This window comes from Anoplophora glabripennis, unplaced genomic scaffold, assembly GCF_000390285.2.
Source record: "Anoplophora glabripennis isolate ALB-LARVAE unplaced genomic scaffold, Agla_2.0 scaffold188, whole genome shotgun sequence".
Classification (NCBI taxonomy): domain Eukaryota; kingdom Metazoa; phylum Arthropoda; class Insecta; order Coleoptera; family Cerambycidae; genus Anoplophora; species Anoplophora glabripennis.
Window position 1 is genome coordinate 568,876 of NW_019416300.1, and position 26,107 is coordinate 594,982.

Sequence of the window (26,107 nt, forward strand, 5' to 3'; positions counted from 1 at the left end):
CCATTTTGCTGCTTGTGTGGAGGAGGGGGCGGTATATTACTATCAAATAATTACGGGCGACGTGGCTTGTGGTTATATTGTATGCACTATTGCTTTAATTTTATACAATAAATTCGAATGAGAACCTATAGGTGTTCCTGCATTCGCCGGACGGGCGAGGGGCAATAAATCGCCGCGTAGGGCCGTCGCATGACGTAACCTGGTACAGCGGTCCGGTGGGGAAGACTCCGGCCTAGCGAGAATATGAATGGTGGAACTCGCATGTCGCAGCTGACGACGACGGCGACAGCGTCTGGATCGGCGTCGCAGCGCTCCGTTTCTGTTCCCAGCCAGCCTGCCAGCACGGTGTGTGTGCCGCGTGCCTAGTCCAGATTTTAATTTTGTTTATGGATTTTATTTTGCCCTCCGCCCCGGTGTTTATTGCCCTCGACGACTGCGAGGAGGTTGGGGTAGGTACGCCCTTCAGTTGCAATCGGTGATATAAAATGTAATCGCTTTGTCACCGCTTGTTACTTGTTTGTGATTAGATTTATTAGTCATTTATCAATTTTGTTTTATAGTCGAATGTAGAACACACTGAAGTTTTGTAGAAAAAATTATTTCTTATTTATTTTAAAGCAGAAATATTTGGTTTTGTTTAGGTTTCAAACGCAAATTAATGAAATCAACAATACATTCTTAATTTTCTTTTACTGCAGAGCGAAACTAAAATTAAAGCTTAGAAACTTTCTTTAATATCTAAATATATGTATAAAATGATTATGTTGACATTAAAAGTTGGAATAATTTTTTATATTGTCATTCATTTCTTATTTAGTTTCAAATAATTTTGGGTTGAACAAAAAACAAAAGAATTAATATACAGGGTGTCCCTGACAAGGATGGACGACGCTTGACCACAGGTTCCTTGGATGAAAACAAGACTATTTAGCCTAACTTACCTATATACAAAAGTGCACGCCTACTGAGATATAGCCTTCTAAATATAGAACAGTAACCTATTTTTTTTTCAAATAATTTGAAAACTGTTTTTCTTAGAAACTTCAAATTTGGTACACATATTCTTTTATATAAGGGCAATGTAAATATAGAATTTGGTGAGAATATATATACAGGATGTTCTCTTTCTAGTGCCTGTGCGCCACTGGCTATCCCGTAACTTTTTTGTATGTACGCCAATGACGACGGAATTTATATTTTTAAAAATAAGCACTATTTTAGAAGATTTTTTGCCTCTTACAAAATTTTGATATCGTTTATGGATTTCGAGTAAAAATGGCATTTTTACACATTAAATAATATAAAATCAGTTTAAGATAAATAGAACATTATAGCACGAGATGCCATATAACAGAGAAATAAATTCATAACAATAATTAAAAGGTTCTGTGTCAAGCTAGCTGTGATTTAATTTTAGCTTACATACTTTGTTTTTTATTGCAATTTATACTTTTGCTGAACAAACTGGTATGTTAATAGTTTTGGGTTATTGTAACGGAAATTGTTGTGCTACTGTTCGAACATATGCTGAAAGATTTCCTAATCGAAGAACTCCAAATCACAAAACATTTGCTAATGCGGAGAGACGCCTTCGGGAAACAGGACGTTTTTTACCTGTAACATTAAATCGTGGATAATGACAAATGTTGGAAAGGGTCGAAGAAATTCTTCAAGTAATAGTCATATTTTCATCTAAGGAACCTGTGGTCATCCTTTCAGGGACACACTGTATATTAGTAGCTTTAATAACAATCGTGGAAAAAAAATTAAAATTCTCTTTGTAAATATAAAAAATTAAATGTATGGAACAAAATAACTAAAAATTGATTTATTCCACAACATAGGTAATATACAAGGTCATTTACATAATATTGTACCTCTTTATACTTTTTACTTTTCTATTTAGGAAAAAATGGTAAAAACCAAAGTTTTAGGAAATTTTCATGTGATGTCAAAGAAATATATAAAAAATAATTGATGTTATATTTTGAAGATATCAACAACTATTTTTTTTCTAATTTCGGTGATATATACATGTCATATATTTGTTCTGTCAGTTTACACAATATTTTGATTTATTTACTGAACCTCTACGATGAAAACAGTCAAAATTGTCATAGAACCAATGCATACTAAATTTATTGAATAATTATTAATTTACTGGGAGAACAGATCACAATTAAATAATTTGTTGTAAAACAAATTTTTTAAATAATTTTTTTATTACGATCGTTTCGGGATTTTTCCCATCTTCAGATAAAAACAATAATAACCATGGATTATAATATTTTACTGTTGTTGTACATTTACCTCACGAATTAGGAACATTTATTTACGTACAAATTAACTTAAATGATGATTTATTTTATTTTATATGATAATGATTTACAGAAGGTTAGCGATTTGGGCTAAGTTTATGTTTTCCGTATCTGTAAGTTAATACATGTTTCGTTCTTATGGATTTTTTTAGAACATCAAATTATGCAGATCACATTATGTCTTTTTATATAACACATACAGAATCTCCCAGAAATAAGTGACAACATTTTTATCGATCATTCAACTCATTAGAAGCAACAGCTTTTGTTTAATAAATAGAGCTACAAACTTGGTCGATTTATTCAATAAATTTTTTTTCCCGAAGCTCTAGGTCCTATACTTTCCCTAATATCGTATCTCGCTCACCTTAGTGGGACACATACATTTATATTTTATTATACAAACAGTGCAATATAAAAAATAATTAAAAATGTATAGAATTTTCAATCACTTGGTAATAAAAAAATAAGAAACAAAAATATATAAAAATAAAATTAGGTTAGTACGTATAAAGGAAAACTTAACCTGTCCTAACCTAATTTTACGTATCTCGACAGATTTCTAGATAAAATTAGTTTAGGAGAGATTATGCTATTATAAAATAAATTCAATAACATAAAGTTAGAAAAATATAACAAAATAGTAAAAATCTGTATATATGACTCAATTCTGGGATATTCTTAGTTTTTGAGTTATAAACAATATTTTCATTTATTCCAATTGAAAGTTGATTGAACAATATTAGTGTTATAAGACAAAAAATACTGTTTTTAAAGATTACATTTTTTTCATTAAAAACATCATAAGCCGTTTGCTAAAGTTTTGCCATTTTTTGTGTATTGTAGAACGAAATTAAAGTTAAACCTTGGAAGCTCATTTATAGCTTCCATTAATTTCTTCAGTATTGCCAAATATATAAAAAAAGAAACTGCCTTAAGTTATATTCAATGTCATTATATTTTGACATAATTAAAGTCATAAAATAGTTTTTTTGATTATTATTTTTCACGTTTTATTCATTTACATATTCAGTAATGCACAAAATAAATAAATGGTAAATATATTTTATTTGTATTTTAAAAATAATATGCAAGCATATTTATTCCACCTATAAAGTCAGAAACTGAGACAAAGATTCCTTAACATTATAAATTTCGTTTCTCTTTAGGTTCGACATGCCAAGTATGTTTGAAGAGTGTTTCGGGAGTGGGCCTTTCATTTTCAGGATAAACGAAAATGGTACAGGACCGCAGCTTCTTACACAGGTAAATCATAATTTGTTGATCAGGTCCTTAGGCGATCTACTTTTTATTTAGAAAGTTAAGCCATTATTCCTTATATTCTTCAAAGCTTACAGTTTGTACCTTAAAACTGGCGGTAGATCCATCTGAAATCATTACCCTGTAACGAATATTAACTGGAGAATAAGTCACGTAATCGTATTTTTATTAAAACAATTTCAATATTATTGAATCCTGACAGATTTAAATGCTTAAGAATTGACTAACTAAAATTTATTAAATCCAGCTGATGGAAGTCTTTTGAATAGGTTCATTTGAGGGTCGAGATGTGAAATTAGAGCCAATAGGTTTATCCAAAAAGTAACTTGGCATTATTCATTTTTAACTTAACAATGTGTACATTTACTTTGCTTAACACATTTTCCGAAAGATTCTTTGTTTTTCTTTGATCACACCAATCCTTAAATCGTTTCTGCACCAAGAATGACTAAATTTGTATCAATTTCCGGAATAAGTGTCTAAAAATGATCAAAGAACTTCTTCAAAGTTCTTTTTGTAGTATAACAACCCTAAGTTCGATAAAAAAAATAAACGTAGTTGTGGCCAAAAATATGTGATCGTCATATAGAAATACCTACGTTATGTGTATTTATTTTTTTATTGACCGGAAGGCGCTGGCTACTAACTTATTTTTGAGGGGATGTATGGTTTAATTTTATAAAGCAAAGACAGAGTAAATACACCTAACTTTATTATTTATGTACAACAATCTTCAAATTGAACATGTGACAAATAGAAAGAACAACAAAACATTAACAACCATTTAACATAAAATGAGAGTGCCAGGCTCACCTAGAGCTCCTGTGGGGAAAGAGCATGGCAGAGAAACCCACGATCGTTGCTCTTACCACCCAAATATAAATACAAAACAACCGCTAACCAAAGGCATAAATTAAGAACCTTTGCTAATGATAAATAAGACCTGTCTCATTTAATGTGTCACTAAATGTCATCTGTTACCTCATATTAGTCATACACACTTCCAAGTAAAACTGAAGAGGTTTGGTGTTAGTTAGCCGGCAGAGCCGGAAGGTACTGGAGTCCCATACGGGAGGCAATCCAGCTATAGTTGAGATTTCGGAAGATCCTTCATAACACTGGAGTCCCATACGGGAGGCAATCGAGCTTAATCCAGATTCGTTCCGCACGGGCGAAAATGTTAGTGAACTCAACAAGGCTCGTATAGACGTATAACATAAAGTGAGCACAAGAAATCAAAGAACAACGTAGTCATGATAAAACAAGTTAGATGTGAAACAAAGGAGTTGCTATTGTAATATCCATGCAGTCACGACAATATATACATATTTTAACATGTAATAAATAATGAGCAATCTTTAATAATAATTGTAACAATTTTATATTAGAAAAATATACGCCCCTGAGCGTAAAACAATGAAGGCTAAACATATACAGAATTCTTATCATGAAACATCGTTTAGCATAATTTTTCAGTTGTCTATTTTCATAGGGCATAGCCTGCCTCGTTATGGAAACAATAATCTTTATAACTACTCAGATATTTAGAATTAATAAAAAAAATGAAATATTGCAGTTATCAAAAAAAAAAATTTCAAAATGAAGCAATAATTCTTTTTAGGGACAAGATTGGTATAGTTTTACAATTTAATTTTGGCTTGGATTATGTCAATGTTATTTAGAGAACTAAATAAAGGAGGATGTTCTAGCACAATTTCACTATTTTAGCAATAACTTGAAAACTAAAAAAGATATCGACCTCCGGTTTGTGTATTTGTTTCCCATAATAAATGGTCTATCAAGCCATGAAAAAAAATCTATATTGTTGCAGTTAATTTTTTTAGTAAACGGAGACAATTACAAAAGTTTCCTCATTAGCGTCGTCTACCGTTGCCTAGGAAAATAATATTTTCATTCCTATATCATAAAAATAAATTTTATTATTAGTTCTTTAAAATGAGCCATCGTTTATTGAAGGCGATTAAGGCATTTAGAAGTTATGACAATTTAAATATTTCAAGATAGCGTCCTTCATATTGACGTTGCTATGGTAATGACAAAAAAAAAGTTCGAACAAAACTTGTGAAGGGTGTAATAGTGTATCTAGAAAATGTATTTTCAACTTAGGTTATATAAGCGAAATTTCGAAAAACCGACAATTTTCTGTAACACTATAGCAGTTGCGCCCTCTAGCGGTTATGTTACAAACTTGAAAATATTTTTAATCAATTTCTTTTGGCCGTATTTGTTAATAGATTTTTTACCCCATAATCGTAGTACGTCTAGTTTCCTATATACAGCCGCTCGATACCGTTAATGGATCACCCTGTATATTTCCCATTCTATACGATCTATGTTCTTTTTTATACAATACTAATATTCAAACAAATGAAATAAGCTAAACACCTCTCTTGAAAAACTGCTCAAGCTCATTAGACTACCACTACTCTCAACCATAAGTTGAAATCGACACCAGTTCTGTTCCAAACAAGCCTGTCTGCCTTACGGCAGCTTGACGTCACTGTTACAGCACACGGAACAGCTACGTTTATAATAAAATTAATGTCACTATCTAATTGCATTAGCCTTACCATCGTGTTCAATAGACGAGCTTACTGCTTAATTATGACGGAATTAATGTTATCAAGAAATTGGCACACCACGAACTCCCCTTATTAAAGTTTACGTATTGTTTATTGTGAAATAAATTGAGACTGCAATGTAATGCGACTTCACAACTATGCCGGTTACATTATAATCCGTCATCGGAGCTGCAGTCTTCTTACCTTCGCATGCCGAGGTACAGTTTGTAGGAATGAATTAATTTTATTGGAGTTTTCATTAATATAACGAGTTTCGAGCCACATTTACGGTTGGGCGGCGGATATGAATTATTAAGGGGTGGCCAAAAATAGCTGCTTCATCAATTAATCTTCTAAATTTAAGCGAATGGTATTAATTTTGGTCGGTGTTTTTGTCTATGTTTGTGTGTGATTTTCGTCTTGTTTGAATATCAATTAGTAATCGGGAAATTGTTGAGGATTATGTATATTTTTAGATATATTAGTTAAATATTATTTAGAAAATGAGGTGAGCACCTTCGTAAGTGGGTCCTAGTTTCATTCTGGCATCGATTTTCCTCCGGAAAAGTAAGCTGCTATCCTGGATTCCGACCGTTTGACCTAATTTTAGACCTGTCGGATGTTGAAAATCAATCCCAGGTATTACTTGAGATGATACAAATTACATATTTTGTTACGGAACCGATTTTTTATTATGAAAGATACTAAAAAAATGGCTCGCTAGCGATGGTAGAGTCAAATCACTGTGCGTTGACTTATATTTGTTATTTATTTTGTGTCTTAATAAGTGTTTCATAATACTAACTGCGTTTTTTATTTTGGGACACAGCAATGTCTCCAAATTTGTTTAATTTAAGCAACAAATGTTTCAAAATCTAACTCGTTAAAATTTTTTATTAAATTACTATAAATGTAAGTCATAGCAGTGGCGGCTTGTGACATTGTGAATAGGTGATGCCCGGGACTTACTTTTTTACTATACTCGACGGCCGAAAATATAGATAGTGATTCATACATAATATAGAAACACTATTACCGTAAAGTGTATAAAACTTAAAATGATTTTTATAACGGTTCAATATTATTTGCTTATGTTAAATGATGTGCCGCTCTCTTTGCACATCGATAGGATCTATAACAGTCATAGACTGAGTTACACTGAACGCGATTTATTTCCTATCTCTGTCTATCGCACTTATTACAGATAGGGAAATGCTCTTTTTAGTGGGTGTAAACGGACGTACGTAGAATTCGAGTTAGCCGTAGTTAGAAACGTCAAACTATAAGCGCGCGCGAGGGTTTGCATATTCCGTGACTATAGTAAATTTATAAATTAAAAAAATACAATCGGGACGTTTTAAAACGTAGGAATAATAATTAAAATGGATCAAAGTGCCGGTTGTAGCAAACGGTCTGTTGCTCATAAACGCCCTAACCTATGCGATGCGGAATTAATAATGGTAAAAAACGTGTATAAAGGAATTCGGTCGCGAAATTCTAATACAAGTGTAAGTGAAGCTGTTGATATGTGTAGTTCGTTGACAAAAGTATCCGTTGCTACTGTTTATCGTGCCATAAAAAATAGTGTAGAAGTGAATCCAAAGAAGAAAAAAGTGGAAACACGAGGGAGGAAGAAAATAGAAGTCGACGTTGACGTGAAATACTCCATACGTAGGAAAATTCATGGATTTTTCTTTAGAAATGAAATACCAACGATAAAGAAAATTCAAGCTGCAATAGCTGAAGATGAGGATATTCCTAATTTCTCTGATAAGGTTCTTAGAAGAATAATGCGTGACATGAATTTTCGATATTTGAAACGGAATCGGAATAGTATGCTCGTTGAAAAAGACGAAATTGTGGTATGGCGAAGAGAATACTTAGAAAAAATAAGAGAACTTCGTGCATCTGGTAAGAAGATATATTACATGGATGAAACATGGGTAAACGAAGGTCATACTGTATCAAAAGTTTGGCAGGATGGTAATGTTAAGAGTAAGAGACAAGCATTTTTAGATGGATTTTCTACTGGATTAAAGGCACCTTCTGGAAAAGGACGAAGATTGATTATAACACATATTGGAAGCGATACGGGATTTTTAGAAAATGGTTTGCATGTATTTGAGTCACGAAAAACGGGAGATTATCATGAAGATATGAACAGCGACGTGTTTGAAAAATGGTTTGAATATGTTTTATCATATCTGGAGCCAGGAGCAGTTGTTGTGATGGATAACGCACCTTATCATAGTAGAAGAGTTGAAATGTTACCGACATCAGCATGGAGAAAAGGAAATATTATGGACTGGTTACAATCGAAAAATATTGAATATACAGAAACCATGCTAGAAGTACAATTATTAAAAATTGTCCAAAGAGAAAAAGGTCAATACATTAAGTACGTAGTGGATGAGATAGACAAAGATCGAGGAATTCGTGTACTCCGTTTACCGCCATACCACTGTGAATTAAACACAATTGAGTTGGTTTGGGCACAAATAAAGTATGAAATCTCACGAAAAAACACCACCTTTAAAATAAACGAGGTGAAATTATTATTACAGGATGCTATTAATTACGTCACTGCTGAAACATGGTGTAAGTGTATTGGACATGCACAGAAAGAGAAACAACGTATGTGGGATCTTGATACAACGGTAGTTGTATCAAGTGTTCATAGAACCAGTCATTATTCATTTGGGTGAAGATGATTCTAGTGATAGTGATAGCAACAGTGATATGTGAAATATATAATGTGAATAATGTGATATGTAAGTATTTAAATATATTAATAGTGAAGTGATTATGTGGCAGTGAAGTGAAAGTGTGACAGTGATAATATTCGTGAGATAATTATTATAAAATATGTAAGTACCTACTTAAATAAATTTATTAATAGTAAACATTACAATATTTTGCGGCGGCGTAAGCCGGGTGGTGGTGGGTTATCGATGCCCAAGAGGGCATCGTTTTATAGAAAACACTTAAAATTTAAAAACAAAGTGTTACTAAAATCTTTTTGAAGTTTTCTCGATAAAACCTCTAAAAATAATAGATGTTATGTTTTATTATATTTTTTCCATATTTTTTACATCTTGTTGCCTTTTACGTATACACGCCTATGGATTTTCGATCCCCGCACGCCTCATCCTCCTTACTAGTCCAAGAGCTAGCGATGAATCACTATCTATAATTTCGGCCATCGAGTATAGGTGGGCAAGAAAGAAAAAAGAAAGCGGCGTAGGCAAAAATTTTTAAATTTTCAAGATCAACGACTAAATGCTTCTGGAAATTTTTAGTTGCATTTACAATGTTTTAGAAAAACTGATGTTCACGAACAAGATTTTCATTCATATTTTATAAAAAATAATACGCAATAATAAATAGGAATACATTTCCACGTCATTTTTTGTTATGGAGATCTTCGCCAAAAGCCCTACTATAACCGTAAATTAAAAAATTATATTATTAATAATAATAATATCAGAACATTAAAAATTGTATTTACAATAAAATTAAGTTACAGAAAAAAACAAAGTGATATATTTGCCTAATATGTTCCTACTTGCTTATAAATATTAAAAAATATTAAACAAATTTTCATAAGGTAGCCAACCAACTTATCTATTTACATATAAAACAATGGCGCCAGCTTTTCGTTTAATTAAAAATATTTTAAAAACATCGTGAATGTTTTTATAAAACAGGGATATTCGTCAATTTACTTATAGTGTCTTCATGAAATCGGCGCTAAGACTTTGCAATAGTTGTTTTTCTATCATCATCACTGATAAGTTGTTTAAGTGCTCTTGTGTCATCGTATTTCTAAATCTCTATGAGCTTAATTCACAAAAAGTTTCTTTCTACTGAGACACTTGTTGCAGAAATTGTTAAAACAGGGCAAAACAATTTGTACGCTTCCGAAACTACCATTTTAAATTCTTTGTATAACATTTTTATTGTTTTTTGAACTTCTAAATTATAAAATTGTTTGTCTCTGTACAAAATATTAAGTTCGTTTTACAGCCTATCTATTTCAAAAACGTTTGGATATATTCGTAACAAACATTCAAACGATTTTTCGGGAAATTTGTTTGCATATTTGGGCAATTTTAAGGAATCTATTAAATCAAAAAAATTTAAATCATGTAAATACCCAAAACGATGTTAATTAAGGGAAATATATTTCGACAATATTTCAAATTCGTCGTATCTTTTGCCCCGTTTACTTGATAGTCCAGTAATATTTTTCGCATAATTAAAATTATTTTTAAATTTTTCTTCGTTTCTAAATTCAGAAATTCTTTGACTAGTGATTTTAATTTGTTTAGACCAATAGTTTACGTCATTACGTCTTGAAAAAGGTGTTTCAAGAGATTAAATAATATTGTGAGATAGCTTCATTATTAGCTACCTATGTAGGTATTTGATAATGTAATAAGTATCTATTAAATTTAGTATTGCTTTGTTTTGTAGTAAGCAAGTTGTTTTTTTAATTATTTTAAATTAATACCTGCCTTGTCCTTATCTTTAAAGCCTTTGCACTATCCCTCACACTGACACTACACACTACCCGTATACTATACGACACGTACATTAACCGCAAACTCAAAGACTATAAGCAGGCTTGAGCCGGCCTCAGTTCCCTACTAAATCACGTTATTTTAACCACCTCGTCTGGAGGGGGAACTGTAGCATATTGTAAGCAAGTGTGTCGCCTACAAGCAAAGAATTTCTGGCCTCATTGGAGTGGGAACTAGAGGGGAGTAACAGTATCCGAGGCTGCGCCTATGGAAACCGCGAGCGGCGAGATATTCAATATTCAAACAATTATTTTATACTGTTATTTTGATTTTTTATAAATATAATAGGTAATTGGAAATTAGTTTGCCTAACTGTTTATTTAGGTTAATAGCAGAATAGTAGGTATTAAAATGTACGGTGTGAGAGAGACCAAATTTTACAGTGAAGCTTAGCCTCAGTTGTTTCATACGACGAGTCGCCACTGCGTCATAGTGATAGCTGCATAGAAAAGCAATTTGGAGCGTATAGTGTACTAGCCAGGTATATGTATCTGATTCATAAACTGCAGGGTACGAGGGTAGACGTTTGACCACGCTCCAACGTGAGTCCGCAAGCGTCCTACAGTGGTGTCCGCGTTGAAATTTAAAAGACTGGTCTCCCCGTTTCGGAATGGTAACCTTCTGCGAGGAGTTATTTAACTCAAAGTGATTTTGGTTATTAGTGACTTTAAGGCCATGCTACATTCCGAATTTCATAAAATTTGTAATTGATTTTTCAAAAATCCGAAACTGTGCGTCCCCTGCGGTTTCCTATCCATGGTCTCGTAGTTTATGCCCCGTGAATGGCTCTTTGAAGTTTTATCAAATTATTTTGGGAACACGGGTGAAAATTCGATACAGCTGATTAAACGCCAATAGAAAATAAAAAGCTAATAGGCATTATCTTGTACATGCGCCAGATCTTGTGTATAATATTATCCTGCGACAATATATCTATCCAAAGTCAGCGATAGCAATTTGTTAACGCCATAGTCAGTGCAATAAAAGTCAGCCGTTACTTCGTTGCGTTTGCTGCGCGCTTAGTTATTTTAATGATAAATTAAGTACGCTTAGTTTAGTTATTCCTGCAGTTTAATTTAGAGTAATGAGTCAGACGGAACAATTTTAGAATGGGTGAATTTGGCCTAGGTCTCTCCACTAATAATGCGGTATTTTCTATGCGGCGAAAGCTTATTATAAATAAGCAATGACCGAACGTATTTCGTTTTTAGAACGGTCATTAAATGGAAATATCAAGTTTTAGCGTTTTTAATGTGGGGAAACTGAAACCAAAATATATATTTTAAAATATCAGTATAATGTTGATGTATAGGGGCGCCGATTTTAGGCGGGATTAAAGATTACAGGCTAGACATTAATAAATAGAAAAAATGAATATGGGTGTTCGTGATTCTTTTTTTCGACATTTTAGTAATGCAAAGGAATCCAAAGAAAGAAAGAAGACTTACAATCCGTACAAAATTTGTTGAGATACAATTCTGTAGTATAACAACCCCGGGTTCGATCGAAAAAAAATAAACATAGTTGTGGCCAGAAATATATGATCGTCATGAGGAATACCTACGTTGTATACATCTATTTTCAATTGACCGGAAGGCGCTGGCTACTAACTTTAAAGAGGGGAAGTATGATTTAATTTTATAAAACAAAAACAGAGCAAATACTCCTAATTTTATTATTTACGCACAACAGTCTTCAAATTAAACATGCGACAAATAAAAAGAACAACAAAAACATTAACAACCATTTAACATAAAAGGAGAGTGTCAGGCTCACCTAGAGCTCCTATGGTGAAAGAGCATGGCAGAGAAACCCACGATCGTTGCTCTAACTTCACAAATATAAATACAAAACAACCGATAACAAAAGGCATAAATTAAGATCCTTTGCTAATGATAAATAACACCCGACTTATTTAATTTCTCACTAAATGTCAACTCACTCGAATTAGACATACACACTTCCAAGTAAAACTGAAGAGGTTTGGTGTTGGTTAGTCGGCAGGGCCGGAAGGTACTGGAGTCCCATAAGGGAGACAATCCAGCTATGAGTTGAGATTTCGGAAGATCTGTTTTAGTAATTCTTTTTTTGTATTTAATTATTATTTTTTTCAGATTCGTGCCTCAAGGGCGAACATGTTAGTAAATTGAACAAGGCTCTTATAGGCGTATGACATAAAGTGAGCACAAGAAACGCTTTATCATTTGTTTTTCGAACAACGTAATCATGACAAAACAAGTTAGATGTGAAACAAAGGAGTTGTTATTGCAATATCTGGGAAGTCACGACAATATATACATTTTAACATGTAATAAATAATGAGCAATCGTTAATAATAATTGTAACAATTTTACCTTAGAAAAATATATGCCCTTGAGCATAAAGCAATGGAGGCTAAACATACAAAGAATTATTATCATTAAACATCTGTAACCATCACAATCATAAGATTACATAGAACAATTAACAACAAAGTACTTAAAGAATATTACCTGCTAATTAATACGGGTTAAACACTTTGATTTTTCACTATTTTGCCACACTGCCCGATGATCGTCTTCCTCCACACTGTTCTCACTTCCACTATTTAGGCTTCCTTCCAGAATTCCCCACCTAAGCGCTTGTTTTTGTGCTTCCTTCTACCAACTGTCAATATTATGTTTTCATTATTGTACAACACCCATGTAACAGGTGACGTCGAAATTGATACGATAAGTATGGTTTTGCACAATTCCAAAAAAAGAATAAGCCAATAAAACTACTGCAACAATTTACCGTGGCAGGGGCGTGCCTTGAAATTATCCTCCAATGTTTTTCTACTTCGGGTGTCGAATGCGGTTAATTCCAAGAAAGTGACGCAGAGGTCCTCTTGGAATTCTATCTCAGCAAATATCGTACAGCTGTAACTAGTTTTACAATATACAGAAAATTTATAGAATTTAACAAATTTTTATTAATCTCTACAGGGTGTTTGGAAAAGTTGCTACGAAATTTAAGGGGGGTGAAAGTAGAGCCAAAAGTAGTAAAAAAAGTTCCTGTAACATTGGTCCTCCGGAGCACCGTTACTGAGATATGGCACTCCAAAGGGGTCTTATCATTTGGATATTTTTTAAAATAACTTTCTTTCTGATTAAGATAACGGAATGAAAATTGTAGGTAATAATCATACCATAAGGGTGTTTAACTACCATAAGTTTCATCAAAATCGGTTATAAATAAGGATAGTTTTGTAACTATTCTTAACAGAAATTTTTCGATTTTTTTTATTCCTTTAATCAAGCAAATAATATTATTTTTTAATGAATTAGACTTTTTTGAAAAAAAAATGTCTGAATTTATTTCTGTTTCATATACTTTTTGTTTGGCATAGTTCCAAACTACATAATCAACTGGAATAAGGTCTGGTGACCTTGGAGGATAGTGAAGTGGAGCATCTTCACCTCGACCAATCCATCGCTCAGGAAAATTGTCATGAAGTCATTCTCTGCATACTCGAGTAAAATGTGGTGGAGCGCCATCATGCATGAAATAACAATTATTTCTTGCTAATAGTGGAATATCATGTTCAATAATTTCGATCAGACTATTAAAAAATCTGAATACTTGGTGCCATGTAAAGTACCATCCAGAATGTGGTATCCTATTAACTGATTCTCCGTTGTGACAGCCCAAAAATTTACTTTAAATGAATGTGGAAAATGGGACTCCTTTTTGGCCCTAGGATTTTCTGCAGCCCACAGATGCTCATTATGAGTATTAAACCCTCCCGTTCGAGTGAAAGTCGCTTTGTCCGTAAAAAGGATAGATCGTAGAAAATTCGGATTTTCATTTTAATTATTTATTTATTTATTTATTTATTTATTTACTCTTAAAATATCCAACGGGTGAAACCCACTTAAACGATAAGTTGTAGTATAAAAAAAATACATTAATGGAAAGAAGCACTAAAAATATATCCTAAAAATTAATATAAAAGTTACAAAAGAATAAAAAAGACCAATACACAGAAACAATACAAAATCTTAAGATCAAAAGTAATATATGTATATATATAACAGTCAAAGTCAATAAAAACAACCAACAGAACAGTCAAAAACAATGAAAAAATATACATATTAAAATTAAAGAAACAAGAATATACACAATAGACCTAATTAAAGTATGCCTTTACATCTCTTACATTACAAAAAGTAATATCAAAACCCTCCATATTATTACAATTGCTCAACACTTGATATAAAGGCGACTTTAATAATAAATTAGTACGGGCAAAGGGTAACATAAATAGCGTATTGTTCCTAGAATTCACTCTGGGAACTCTATACGACAACTGCTCATTAATGGACTCACACTTAATTTTGAAGTGAATAATTTTATATAAAAATATTAAGCTATGCATGGTACGTCTGCTAGTAAGACTCTGTAGGTTAAACCGAGCACAGAATAATTGTTGTGGAGTACCTCGAGCAGGATAAACCCCATCCAACAGAAATGCGGCAGATTTAAAAAATCTTCGTTGTACCCGTTCTAATAAGAAGGTATATGTAATATAAATTGGGTTCCATATAACTGAACCATATTCTAATTTGGATCTTACAAAAGTTATATACAATAATCGCAGAGTGGACTGGTTTCTGAAGTCTCGAGAGTTTCTCAAAACAAATCCGAGACTCCTATACGCATCGGCTAAGGAACCGTGGATGTGCCGCAAGAAACTCAGCTGCGCGTCAAAAATAATACCAAGGTCTTTAATGCAATCAGGCCTCTTGAGAACACTGCCTTGCAATACATAATCGAATGTGATAGGCACTTTTTTCCTATGAAAAGACATAACATTACATTTGTTAATATTAAGAGGCAACGTGTTTTTATTACACCAATCATTAAGTGAAGCAAGATTTCTCTGAAGATTCTCACAGTCCAAAACAGAGTTGATCTGACCAAATATTTTTACATCATCAGCGTATAATAAATAATGAATGTTTAGATCTTCCGCAATATCATTAATAAAAATATCAAACAGAAGAGGTCCAAGTATGGACCCTTGAGGTACACCTGATGTTTGAAGAAACGCATCTGATTTGAACCCACGATATTGCACATATTGGGATCGGTTACGGAGGTATGAATGAAATAATTTTATTAAACCACTACATAGACCTACGTTGCTAAGTTTATTTAACAGTTTGGAGTGATCGAGTCTATTTTGTCTTTCTTCCAGCATTTGACAAAAATCTGTTTGGAACTCGTAATCATTTGGTAATAACTCTTGCACTTTTGTGTAATGATATGGATATAACTGTTGCTCTTTTAAAATTTCCCAAGTATTACACAAGGACACATTTGCTCTTTGTGATAATTTTCTGATACTCACTGAGGGCTCCTGAAATACCATATCTAGGAAATATATTTTCCTCTTTTTCACATTTCTTTTAGTTCTTAGTCGTCCCGAATTTACTTTTTTTGGCTTAAACGAGCCTGTCTCCCGGAATCGCCTTTTAACGACCAAAAATGTATTTCTATTTGGTAATCTGCGACCAGGAAATTTTCCCGAATTTCGCCTTACAGCAGCAAAACTGTTCCCTAAACATTCGCTTAAAGTTAACAACAAATGATAATGATAATGCACATAACACGTTCATTTGACACAAGCCTACTTGAAATAATTTGGGATAACTGCTTGACTTTGGCGCACTATGCCTGGTTTTTCTCGAAAACTGTCAAATTTTAGCACTTCTTACAAGAGCACCTTTTTTCTTTAGAATAAAATTTGCCATGATAGCAAGTGACAAAAGGGGCAAAAAGATTNATTCTCACAGTCCAAAACAGAGTTGATCTGACCAAATATTTTTACATCATCAGCGTATAATAAATAATGAATGTTTAGATCTTCCGCAATATCATTAATAAAAATATCAAACAGAAGAGGTCCAAGTATGGACCCTTGAGGTACACCTGATGTTTGAAGAAACGCATCTGATTTGAACCCACGATATTGCACATATTGGGATCGGTTACGGAGGTATGAATGAAATAATTTTATTAAACCATTACAGTGATGACTTTGTGATAATTTTCTGATACTCACTGAGGGCTCCTGAAATACCATATCTAGGAAATATATTTTCCTCTTTTTCACATTTCTTTTAGTTCTTAGTCGTCCCGAATTTACTTTTTTTGGCTTAAACGAGCCTGTCTCCCGGAATCGCCTTTTAACGACCAAAAATGTATTTCTATTTGGTAATCTGCGACCAGGAAATTTTCCCGAATTTCGCCTTACAGCAGCAAAACTGTTCCCTAAACATTCGCTTAAAGTTAACAACAAATGATAATGATAATGCACATAACACGTTCATTTGACACAAGCCTACTTGAAATAATTTGGGATAACTGCTTGACTTTGGCGCACTATGCCTGGTTTTTCTCGAAAACTGTCAAATTTTAGCACTTCTTACAAGAGCACCTTTTTTCTTTAGAATAAAATTTGCCATGATAGCAAGTGACAAAAGGGGCAAAAAGATTAACCTCAAAAAGTTAGGACCTAAAATGTTCCCGCGGAGTACTGCACTGAACGCCCTGTATGACATAGCCCAAAATTAATAACTCCAGAGCATTTAGCATCCCCAGAAATCCCACATAACAAAATTTTAGTTTATTCGGTCGAATTTTGTGGAAGATAGGACCGAAACTAGATTCTAAAAAATTATTTTCAACGCCCTGCACCTTGATCCTGGAAAAAGATACGCCCATGGTTCATAGGAACAACTTGTAATATTTTTTAAAATTCTACCAGGCCCTGAATTTATGCCAGGGTTTTTCAAAACACCTTGTAAACGATGTTAAAAAAAATGCAACATAGGATAAAGATAAGAGACCTACTTATTTTAGCAAGGGCAAACTATCCTCGCAATATTGGAACACCCTGTACATATACCCCAAGAATTTTGTCCAGGCACGTGGAGGAAAAATTCGGGCAGTCCCTCCGTCATAAAACTCCCCAGCCTTAAATTCCATTCGTTATCGGTTCATTCTTAAAAAGTCCTGGGGCCATTACTAGGTCACGCAATAATTTCCGCGGTTTACTCCAATATAATAAATAACCGGGTAGTATTTAACGAATTCAGGATGGGTACACACGCAACGCAACTATTCCCAACCTTGGCCTGCGCGGATTATGGTTGCAGATTGTCAACTGTCTCCTGGCATGGCATTTCCGTTTCCGCGTCGTGGCTTATGAGGAGGAATATTGCAGTGCAGTACGTTCCAGCCGTTTTATGGCGACAGGCAGATAAGGGCGGTTTTATGACGGCCGTAAGGTGTTCCTTTGCCCCTTGGGGGGCGGGGATTACGTCATTTCTAGCCCCTAGCGTGCGACGACAAAAATATTATAATTAATACATGTAAATTGATTCTAGTAATTCCGCCAATATTAGCATAATGCTTAGCGGGAATGTAAAACTCGATGTGACGGCGGATTTTGTATATTTTATGGGTATGACTGGATTCGGAGCCATCCCCCATCTGGTCGGGTCGCAGGAATGATAATTGCAAGTAAATTGAAATATAATCCTTATTTGAAATATGTTGGAGGCTTGCTTATTTCAATAAGGAAATGAAAACGTCAACTCGTGCTTTAATCTTGATGAAAATCGATCAAATTTCATTGGTGCTTTATCAATTTTTTCTAGAATTCTATAGGATTAATTGGAAATGACTGGAGATGAAAAATTAACCCATTACTAACACCGTTGGTTACAACTGTGAAGACATTTGATATTGATTGAAAAACTTTGTTTCATTCATTCAAAAAATTTATTATCATTAAATAGTAAAGGCAAGATTATCACTTTTGCTGACGATACAGTGATATTATTTGAGGCAGAATCTTGGAATGAACGTAAGAAAATCGCTGAAAGGGAATTTAGAATCATAAAGAAATGGTTTCAATATAATACTCTCACATTAAACTGTAATAAAACAGCCTATATGTCTTTTAGTTCCTTTGCTACTTACCTACATCATTAAATATCGACACAGAGACAGTTATTGAGGAGACGCAGTCAGCAAAATATCTTGGTATTCACATTGACCAGCATTTTAGATCGGACCTACAAATAAATAGCTTAATAAAAAAATTAGAGGCTTCTTATAAAAATTTAAATATTCAAAAAAATATATTACCAGTAAAAAGTTGGGAGATACTATGCTACTTGTTGGTTCAGTCGCATCTCACCTACGGAATAATTGGTTGGGGGGGGAATACAAGATTGTTACCTAAAAAATTTGAATGTACTTCAAAAATTGATACTTAAAATAATTTATGGAAAAGAGTGAACGTATCCCAGCAATGAATTGTATAAAGAAAGTGACATATGCGATGTAAAGAAACTTTTCTCCCTAAACATAATATTAAAATACGTTTTTAAAAATAAAATGTACTACAAAAAAAAGAACATAACTACGAAACGCGTTGTAGGGATGAGTATCACTCACCCTTTTGTTCAAAAGCAGTTGGGCAGAGAAGCGCACCCAAATTGTATAATTTATTGCCGACTAATATACAAAATATACAAAAACTTACCAAATTTAAAAGACAGGTTAAAACATGGACCTTTCAAACACCTAGACAAGTTATAGATAGTGTAATAAATCAGAAATGAGATTACAAAAAAAATGAATACTTACAAATTTTATACCTATGTACCTATTTATGTATTTATACCTACATTTTGTACTTAAATATGGCATACGTACCTAACCTTTTATATTGTTTATATTCTTTGTTTATGTTTTTTTGTTGTGTTAATATAGCTTTATAGTTATTGTAATTTTATGTAAATGTATAAACACTTGCAAGCAGTAATAACTGTGTATTCTGTTTATTTACATATTTTGTGTAATTGTAACTATGGTTGTATGTACTTCGTGCTTTATTTTATGTATTGTAAATAAACATTATTATTATAATTTTATAAGATAAATGCGCATATGCCAAAGCCCTATTTTCTTTAGTCCTTAGTAGGACTTATGCCAATGTTTTTTATGAGCTTTTCGAATATAATAATGTCATATTTCTAATTGGCATTAATGAGAAATTGGTAGACAAATAAACACGTTTTTCACATTTTCTTACAAAGTTTTCCATATTTAGGTCCTTTGCGACACATATGCCAAAAAAATTTTGTGATAAAATCGATACTTCTCTTCAATTTACGAACATGGCATAAGTGGGAAATACGTCGCTGTACACATTATTTTTTTGAAAAAGAAAATTGAATTTTCACAAAGGTGTCCCGCAGCCCATCTTTTAAATTTAGTTTATTGTACTTGTCTCTCGGTTACCTTTCAGTACTCTCAGAGGCATAAACGAGAAAGACGTCGTCGAACTTCAGTCTAATATCTCCCGGTCTACTATGTGGGTATGTTTTCAGCCACGAAAATTGAATAATTCCAAATATTTCGAAGTTTCACCATCAATAACGGCGGTGACAAGATTTTTAACATTAAGGCGATGTTTTGCATCGTATTAGCTATGCCTTGTCCAAATTTGGTTAGTGCAACTCTTCCGATTTCGAAAATTCAATGCCTATGTAAGTTTTCAGCCACGAAAACTGAATAATTCCAAATATTTCGATCTAAAAATTCAGCCACACCTTTTTGGTTATCATTGAGACAAAACTATCATGCTATTTACTTATAGATACATGGGATTGCTTGTTTTTAATCCGTTTTATACAGCGTGGTAAAAAAGTTCTGCATAAAATTCATATTTTCATTAAACAATATTTTTTCGAAAAACGGTGAGACCCGTCGATTTTTATTTGATCCAAGGCACCTTGTTATGTGGAAAAAATTTTTTTTTTCGATAATCCGCTTACGGCAGCGATGACATAATATTTTTTTTTAAATGACAACGCATATTTTTTTCGTTCGAAATTGATGACAGTGATAATTATCTAAACAACGGTGTGAAAATTTCGATGTCTTACATAACAATTTTTTTTAGAAAAATGCACCTTAAGTTCTTGAATGCAATAATTTGCTGTTTACGGATCAAATGCCTTAGAAAAAAATTTATTCGGCAGAAAGCATTTCAGATAACTTAAGTTGCAACTGGTGTTATGTAATATTTGCGGAATTATTCATCAGATATTGTCAGGATCCTGATTAAACTGCAAAATTTAGAACCAAGTTCAACCGCACAAAATCCAAATAGTATGTAGCAAATTAAGGTCGACTTTTTGTCTTCGAGTTTGCCGATAAATTCCTAAAAAAAAAAGATCCAAAGAAATGTTTACTTGAAAGGAGTAGATTACCTGAAATATTGAAGACTAAAAATCAGTACCGATTTAACATTCTTTGGTGAAATCGTTTAATTCGAAATGGCAAAACTTAGTGAACGCGAAAGAATTGATATTTTGAGGATGATTGGTTTCGGCGATAAGTTACGAACCCATCAAGAAGCTTGCCAATTATTTAATGCAACGTACCCTGACAGACCACCAATTACGCAATCTACGGTTAGTAGGGTACTGGCAAGGTTTGAGGAAACTGGTAGTGTGAAAGATGCTCCTCGTGCGGGTCGTCCTAGAGTAGATGATGAAACTAGATTGAATATCCTGGTGGAGCTCCAGGACAACCCTCATTCTAGTACAAGGTCGATTGCATTGAACAATGATATTTCACATGTAACTGTGGTGAACTTTCTCAAAAAAGAGAAATTTCACCCCTATAAGGGTCACTTGATACATGCATTGACTGAGGACGACCCAGACCGCCGTCTCCACTTTTGTGAAGATTTAATGCATCGATGTAACGGAGACCCCGACTTCCTCAAGAACATAATTTTTTCTGACGAGGCTACTTTTTATCTTAATGGATCGGTGCATCGACATAACTGCCGGTATTGGTCTCAGGAAAACCCGCACTGGGTGCAAGAAGTAGATCATCAGCACCCCCGAAAGGTGAACGTTTGGGCGGGAATAATAGGGCGTCGTATTTTAGGCCCGTATTTTTTCGAGGAAAATTTAACTGCTGCTCGCTATTTGGATTTCCTGCGGTTCGATTTGGTCCCAAGCTTAGCAGAGTTATTCCCGAACAACGAGGATCCTGATATTCCTGAGGAAAGAATTTGGTTTCAGCAGGATGGTGCACCGCCCCATTATGGAGTGCAAGTACGGGAGTACTTGAATAACACGTTTACTGGCCGGTGGATCGGGCGACGCGGAACAATCGAGTGGCCTCCGCGTTCGCCTGATTTAACACCTCTAGACTTTTTTTTGTGGGGCTATTTGAAATCGCGTGTGTACACAAACAGACCAGGTGATTTGGAAGAACTTAAAAACCGTATTCGTTTTGAAATAAATCAAATCGACCCGGGAATGCTTGAACGAAGTGTAGACGGCGTTTACACACGCTTAGGACAATGCCAAATGGTACAGGGTGGGCAATTCGAACAATTTCGCTAGACTTACACAAACATTAGTGTAATTTTACTCGTTTGAAATGTAATTTTGTCAACTTTGTCCTTTTCGGAGCCATTAATAGTGTAAGTAGACAATTATCACTTATAAGAACTTAAGGTGCATTTTTCTAAAAAAAATTGTTATGTAAGACATCGAAATTTTCACACCGTTGTTTAGATAATTATCACTGTCATCAATTTCGAACGAAAAAAATATGCGTTGTCATTTAAAAAAAAATTATGTCATCGCTGCCGTAAGTGGATTATCGAGAAAAAAAATTTTTCCACATAACAAGGTGCCCGGAATCAAATAAAAATCGACGGGTCTCACCGTTTTTCGAAAAAAAATTGTTTAACGAAAATATGAATTTTATGCAGAACTTTTTTAACACGCTGTATATTTAAATTCACTAGCATTATTAGTTATCTTTTTGTTTTCCTTTGCAGAATCGGAAATTATCTCATAGATCTTTCTAGATCTCAGAGAAATTTAAAAAACATCTTTTTTCACTACCGCGAATGTTGATCAATATCCACCATTGTATATTGATTATTAAATAGTTTTTCTGAATTTGTGTCTATAATGATATAAATGTAGTATACCTTGATAAACTCTTCATCAACTCCAGTAATCTAAATTCACTGATCAACAAAGAAAACGCTAAAAGTACATTTTCATCGACATTCTCATATTTTTTTTCGTTTCAAAGGTTTGCTTGGAGCGAGGATGGAGAGAGTACACCTCGGAGAATGACAACTGGAACCTCTGGTGGAGAACAACTGGATTCCCCGTTAGCCATCACAGAAGTATTTACGCTTGGCAGGTAAATTTCAAAACAAACTTCCCTTTGAATTACTAACTTGGTCTTCTTTTCTAGTATCTGAACCACATTCCAAAGGGCGCGGCAATTTGTAGGAAGGACAATCTAGTTAGGTACTTAAGGTGCATGAAGAAGGTGTACGGGTCTATCTATGATTTTAGGTAAGTTCCAAATCAAAAGCAACCGTCCAAATCATTTCCGTAGTTCTCCCGCTTCCATTATTAAATTAAATCTTTAATTTAGTCCGCATGGATACAATCTTCCTCTGGAATACACCAAGTTGGCAGCAGAATGTAGCAGGGGTAGAGACGCCGCCCACAAATACCTCGACGAGAAACCGATTTGGATATGCAAACCTGTTGCTCAAAGTCAGGGTCGCGGCATATTTCTGTTTAGGGTAAGAAGGTATTGTCGAACTTACTTTAAAAATAATCATTTTTGTCCTCTAGAAATTAAGTGAACTGAACTACGACACCAACACGATAGTACAAAGATACATCGACAAACCCCTGCTCATCGGCGGTTATAAATTCGACCTGAGGCTGTACGTGTGCATACCCTCCTACCACCCTGTGACCATATACATGTACAGGGAGGGGTTGGCTCGTTTTGGAACCGACAAATTCAGCTTAAACGACCTCAGGAACCCCTTCCGACACCTGACCAACTACTCTATAAACAAACTAGGACCAGGCTACACTGAAATGAAGGATCGAGTGGGATCGGGTAAGGAAAACTTGTAAACGACATAAACAAACTATGTAATTTACATTTTATAGGATGTAAGTGGACTTTGAGACAGCTCAGGAGATATTTCCAACAAGCTGGGATCTCGGATTGGTTATTGTGGCAACGAATCACCTCTCTTGTTATTTTGACAGTTCTAAGCCACGTCAATCAGATACCTCCAACCGTCAATTGCTTTGAATTCTTCGGATTCGATGTTCTTATCGATAGTTCACTACGACCATGGCTTCTAGAAGTTAGTACGACTCATTAATATAAGAGAAAAGTTATTATACTTTGTTTTGCAATTGTAGGTAAATTTGAGTCCCGCTCTAAGCAACGACTGTGATGCCGATAGGCTTGTCAAGAAACCAATGTTGCATGACATGTTCGACCTACTAGGCTTACCTTTGTATAACACTGGTTTGTCGGTATTCGATATATTTTCTGACGAGCCAATCGTGACCACCAGGTAGGATAAAATCAGAAGCAGGATTTAACTACACACGGCTCTGGGTTGTCAGGTGGTAAAATTGTTCTTTTCCTTTTAAATTTTCAGTGAAGAAGACCTGGCGCCCACAAAGCTTACCTTGAAAAGCACCATCAGCGTCGTGAACGCTGCTGGTCGATGGAGAAGGAAACACAAGAAGATGTCAGCCTCCCACAGTTCCAGATCCAATTCGGCGATTCGATCGAAGAGTAGAACGGCGTCTACTGCCAACCAAAGTAAGAAGCTATCATCTCGTGGTGATTTTATTTAGCATTGCTGTTTCAGAGACTTACATGAATCTGCCAAAAGTACAAGTAGACGGTAGGAACTTGGGCCAAGCCGTGTGCAATGTAGCCGGAACAAAATTCGTAAGTACTGGGAACAGATGAACTTGTTGCAATGTCAATTATTTACCTGGTACAAAAGAAGATTGTTTCAGGTGGACGAAGAGAGCAAGAAACACGACTATAAAAATTGGGGTAATGGGAGAAACTGGAGGTTTGCCACACCTAGGGAAGGAGGGTGGGTTCGGATATGGCCCATAGCGATGGACGCAAAAAGTAACGACCTGAATGATTCAAACAGTAACGGATATGTGAAAAATATGGTCAATAAGGTAAGGCGGTAATTTTTCTCCAGCCGTCACAAAACTATGACATTTTCGCTGTCGGAAGTCTCTAAGTAATATTTTTCCTTTGCACCAATCCATGAAACGTTGGTAGACACATTCATAAATTTCTCAAGATTTCTTTGGGAGAAGATTCAAAGAAACTTCTTTCGCACACTCCAGTATCTCCTCAGGTACATATAAATCTTCATTAGATCTCATTTTTACAGAGTTTTTAGCAGATTGAACCACAAACAATCACAAATGAACAGCATGGCGACTAATGTTTGACAAAGTATCCATGACTACATCGACATATCTTACTTACCTACTTTACTTTATTATCCAAACTTGGTTTGAATAATTTCAAAGCACAAATTAATAATGAAATGGGGCATTTCGGTTGGAGAGAAAATATCATGTTTTCTTCGTATTAAAAGTGTCGTTTTTTTTCTCGCAATTTCGCATTTTAATCCTCGTATAACAATATAGTATTTATATGTAGAAGATATTAATTATATTAATGTATAAGTATTTTTATATACACGAAGATAGAAAAACATACATTATTCGGTTTTCCCAATATAGAATATAGTTAAAACATCTCTACTTTTTTTTATGTACAACTGTGTAAACAGACCAAAGAAGGGTTATCAAGGCTCCAACTGCTTGCGAGTCCAAAAATCCGATGCTTATTATTGAAACAAACATATTAGTGGTGTCTTCAGTTCTCGAATAAAAATTACAAAAACATTCAATCAATTTGCTTCTTTCTGCAGGTGATAAAATTCACGAAAACAGCCAAGGATCTTGCCAGAAAGCACCCCTCAGCTTCAGAGAGTCAGCTGAGCGAGTTTCTCCAAGATGAAATGGACATTACTGGTGACATATGGATCCCTCCAATTTGAGCATTCAGATGCGATTCGCTACCGTCGAATAACTGCCGTAGCTATGCCAAATGATCGTGATTTATTTGTATCTTTCCTGTTAAGCTATGATATCGATTTCAGGCCTTAAATTTAAATTAAGAATACTCTTCTTTCCTTGCAAATAGAAACGTTTAAAAATTGTGTGTTTTATTTAGCCCCCAACCGTATTTTCAAGTCTTAATCAATTAGCAAATTGGTATGAAAATGTTTTATTAATGCGATCAAAATAAAATGCTTCGTAAGGTGCTTTGTTAAAGGCCATCAAAATCGGCAAAAGAGTGTTTTTTCTTTTCAAATAACTCCTTG

At 34.2% G+C, this 26,107-nt stretch overlaps 1 protein-coding gene across 1 annotated transcript; it reads left to right on the forward strand.

Moving 5' to 3' along the window:
* The first annotated feature begins 276 nt into the window (after window positions 1-276).
* LOC108906009 (probable tubulin polyglutamylase TTLL2) lies at window positions 277-25,933 on the forward strand. The gene is made up of 12 exons (XM_018709126.1): window positions 277-449; window positions 3,488-3,584; window positions 22,939-23,052; window positions 23,107-23,210; window positions 23,293-23,446; window positions 23,499-23,775; window positions 23,829-24,031; window positions 24,090-24,247; window positions 24,335-24,501; window positions 24,551-24,633; window positions 24,705-24,881; window positions 25,652-25,933. Exons 2-12 carry the CDS (start codon window positions 3,495-3,497, stop codon window positions 25,778-25,780), a joined length of 1,656 nt encoding a protein of 551 aa, XP_018564642.1. The 5' UTR covers window positions 277-449; window positions 3,488-3,494; the 3' UTR covers window positions 25,781-25,933.
* The last annotated feature ends 174 nt before the right edge of the window (window positions 25,934-26,107 follow it).

Excerpts from the sequence above, each read along its gene's own strand:
- LOC108906009 (XM_018709126.1), top strand. The coding sequence starts at position 3,495 with ATGCCAAGTATGTTTGAAGAGTGTTTCGGGAGTGGGCCTTTCATTTTC. Across the intron at positions 23,776-23,828 it reads GAAGGATCGAGTGGGATCGG|GATGTAAGTGGACTTTGAGA; the intron begins GTAAGGAAAACT and ends TACATTTTATAG. Across the intron at positions 24,502-24,550 it reads GGCGTCTACTGCCAACCAAA|AGACTTACATGAATCTGCCA; the intron begins GTAAGAAGCTAT and ends TTGCTGTTTCAG.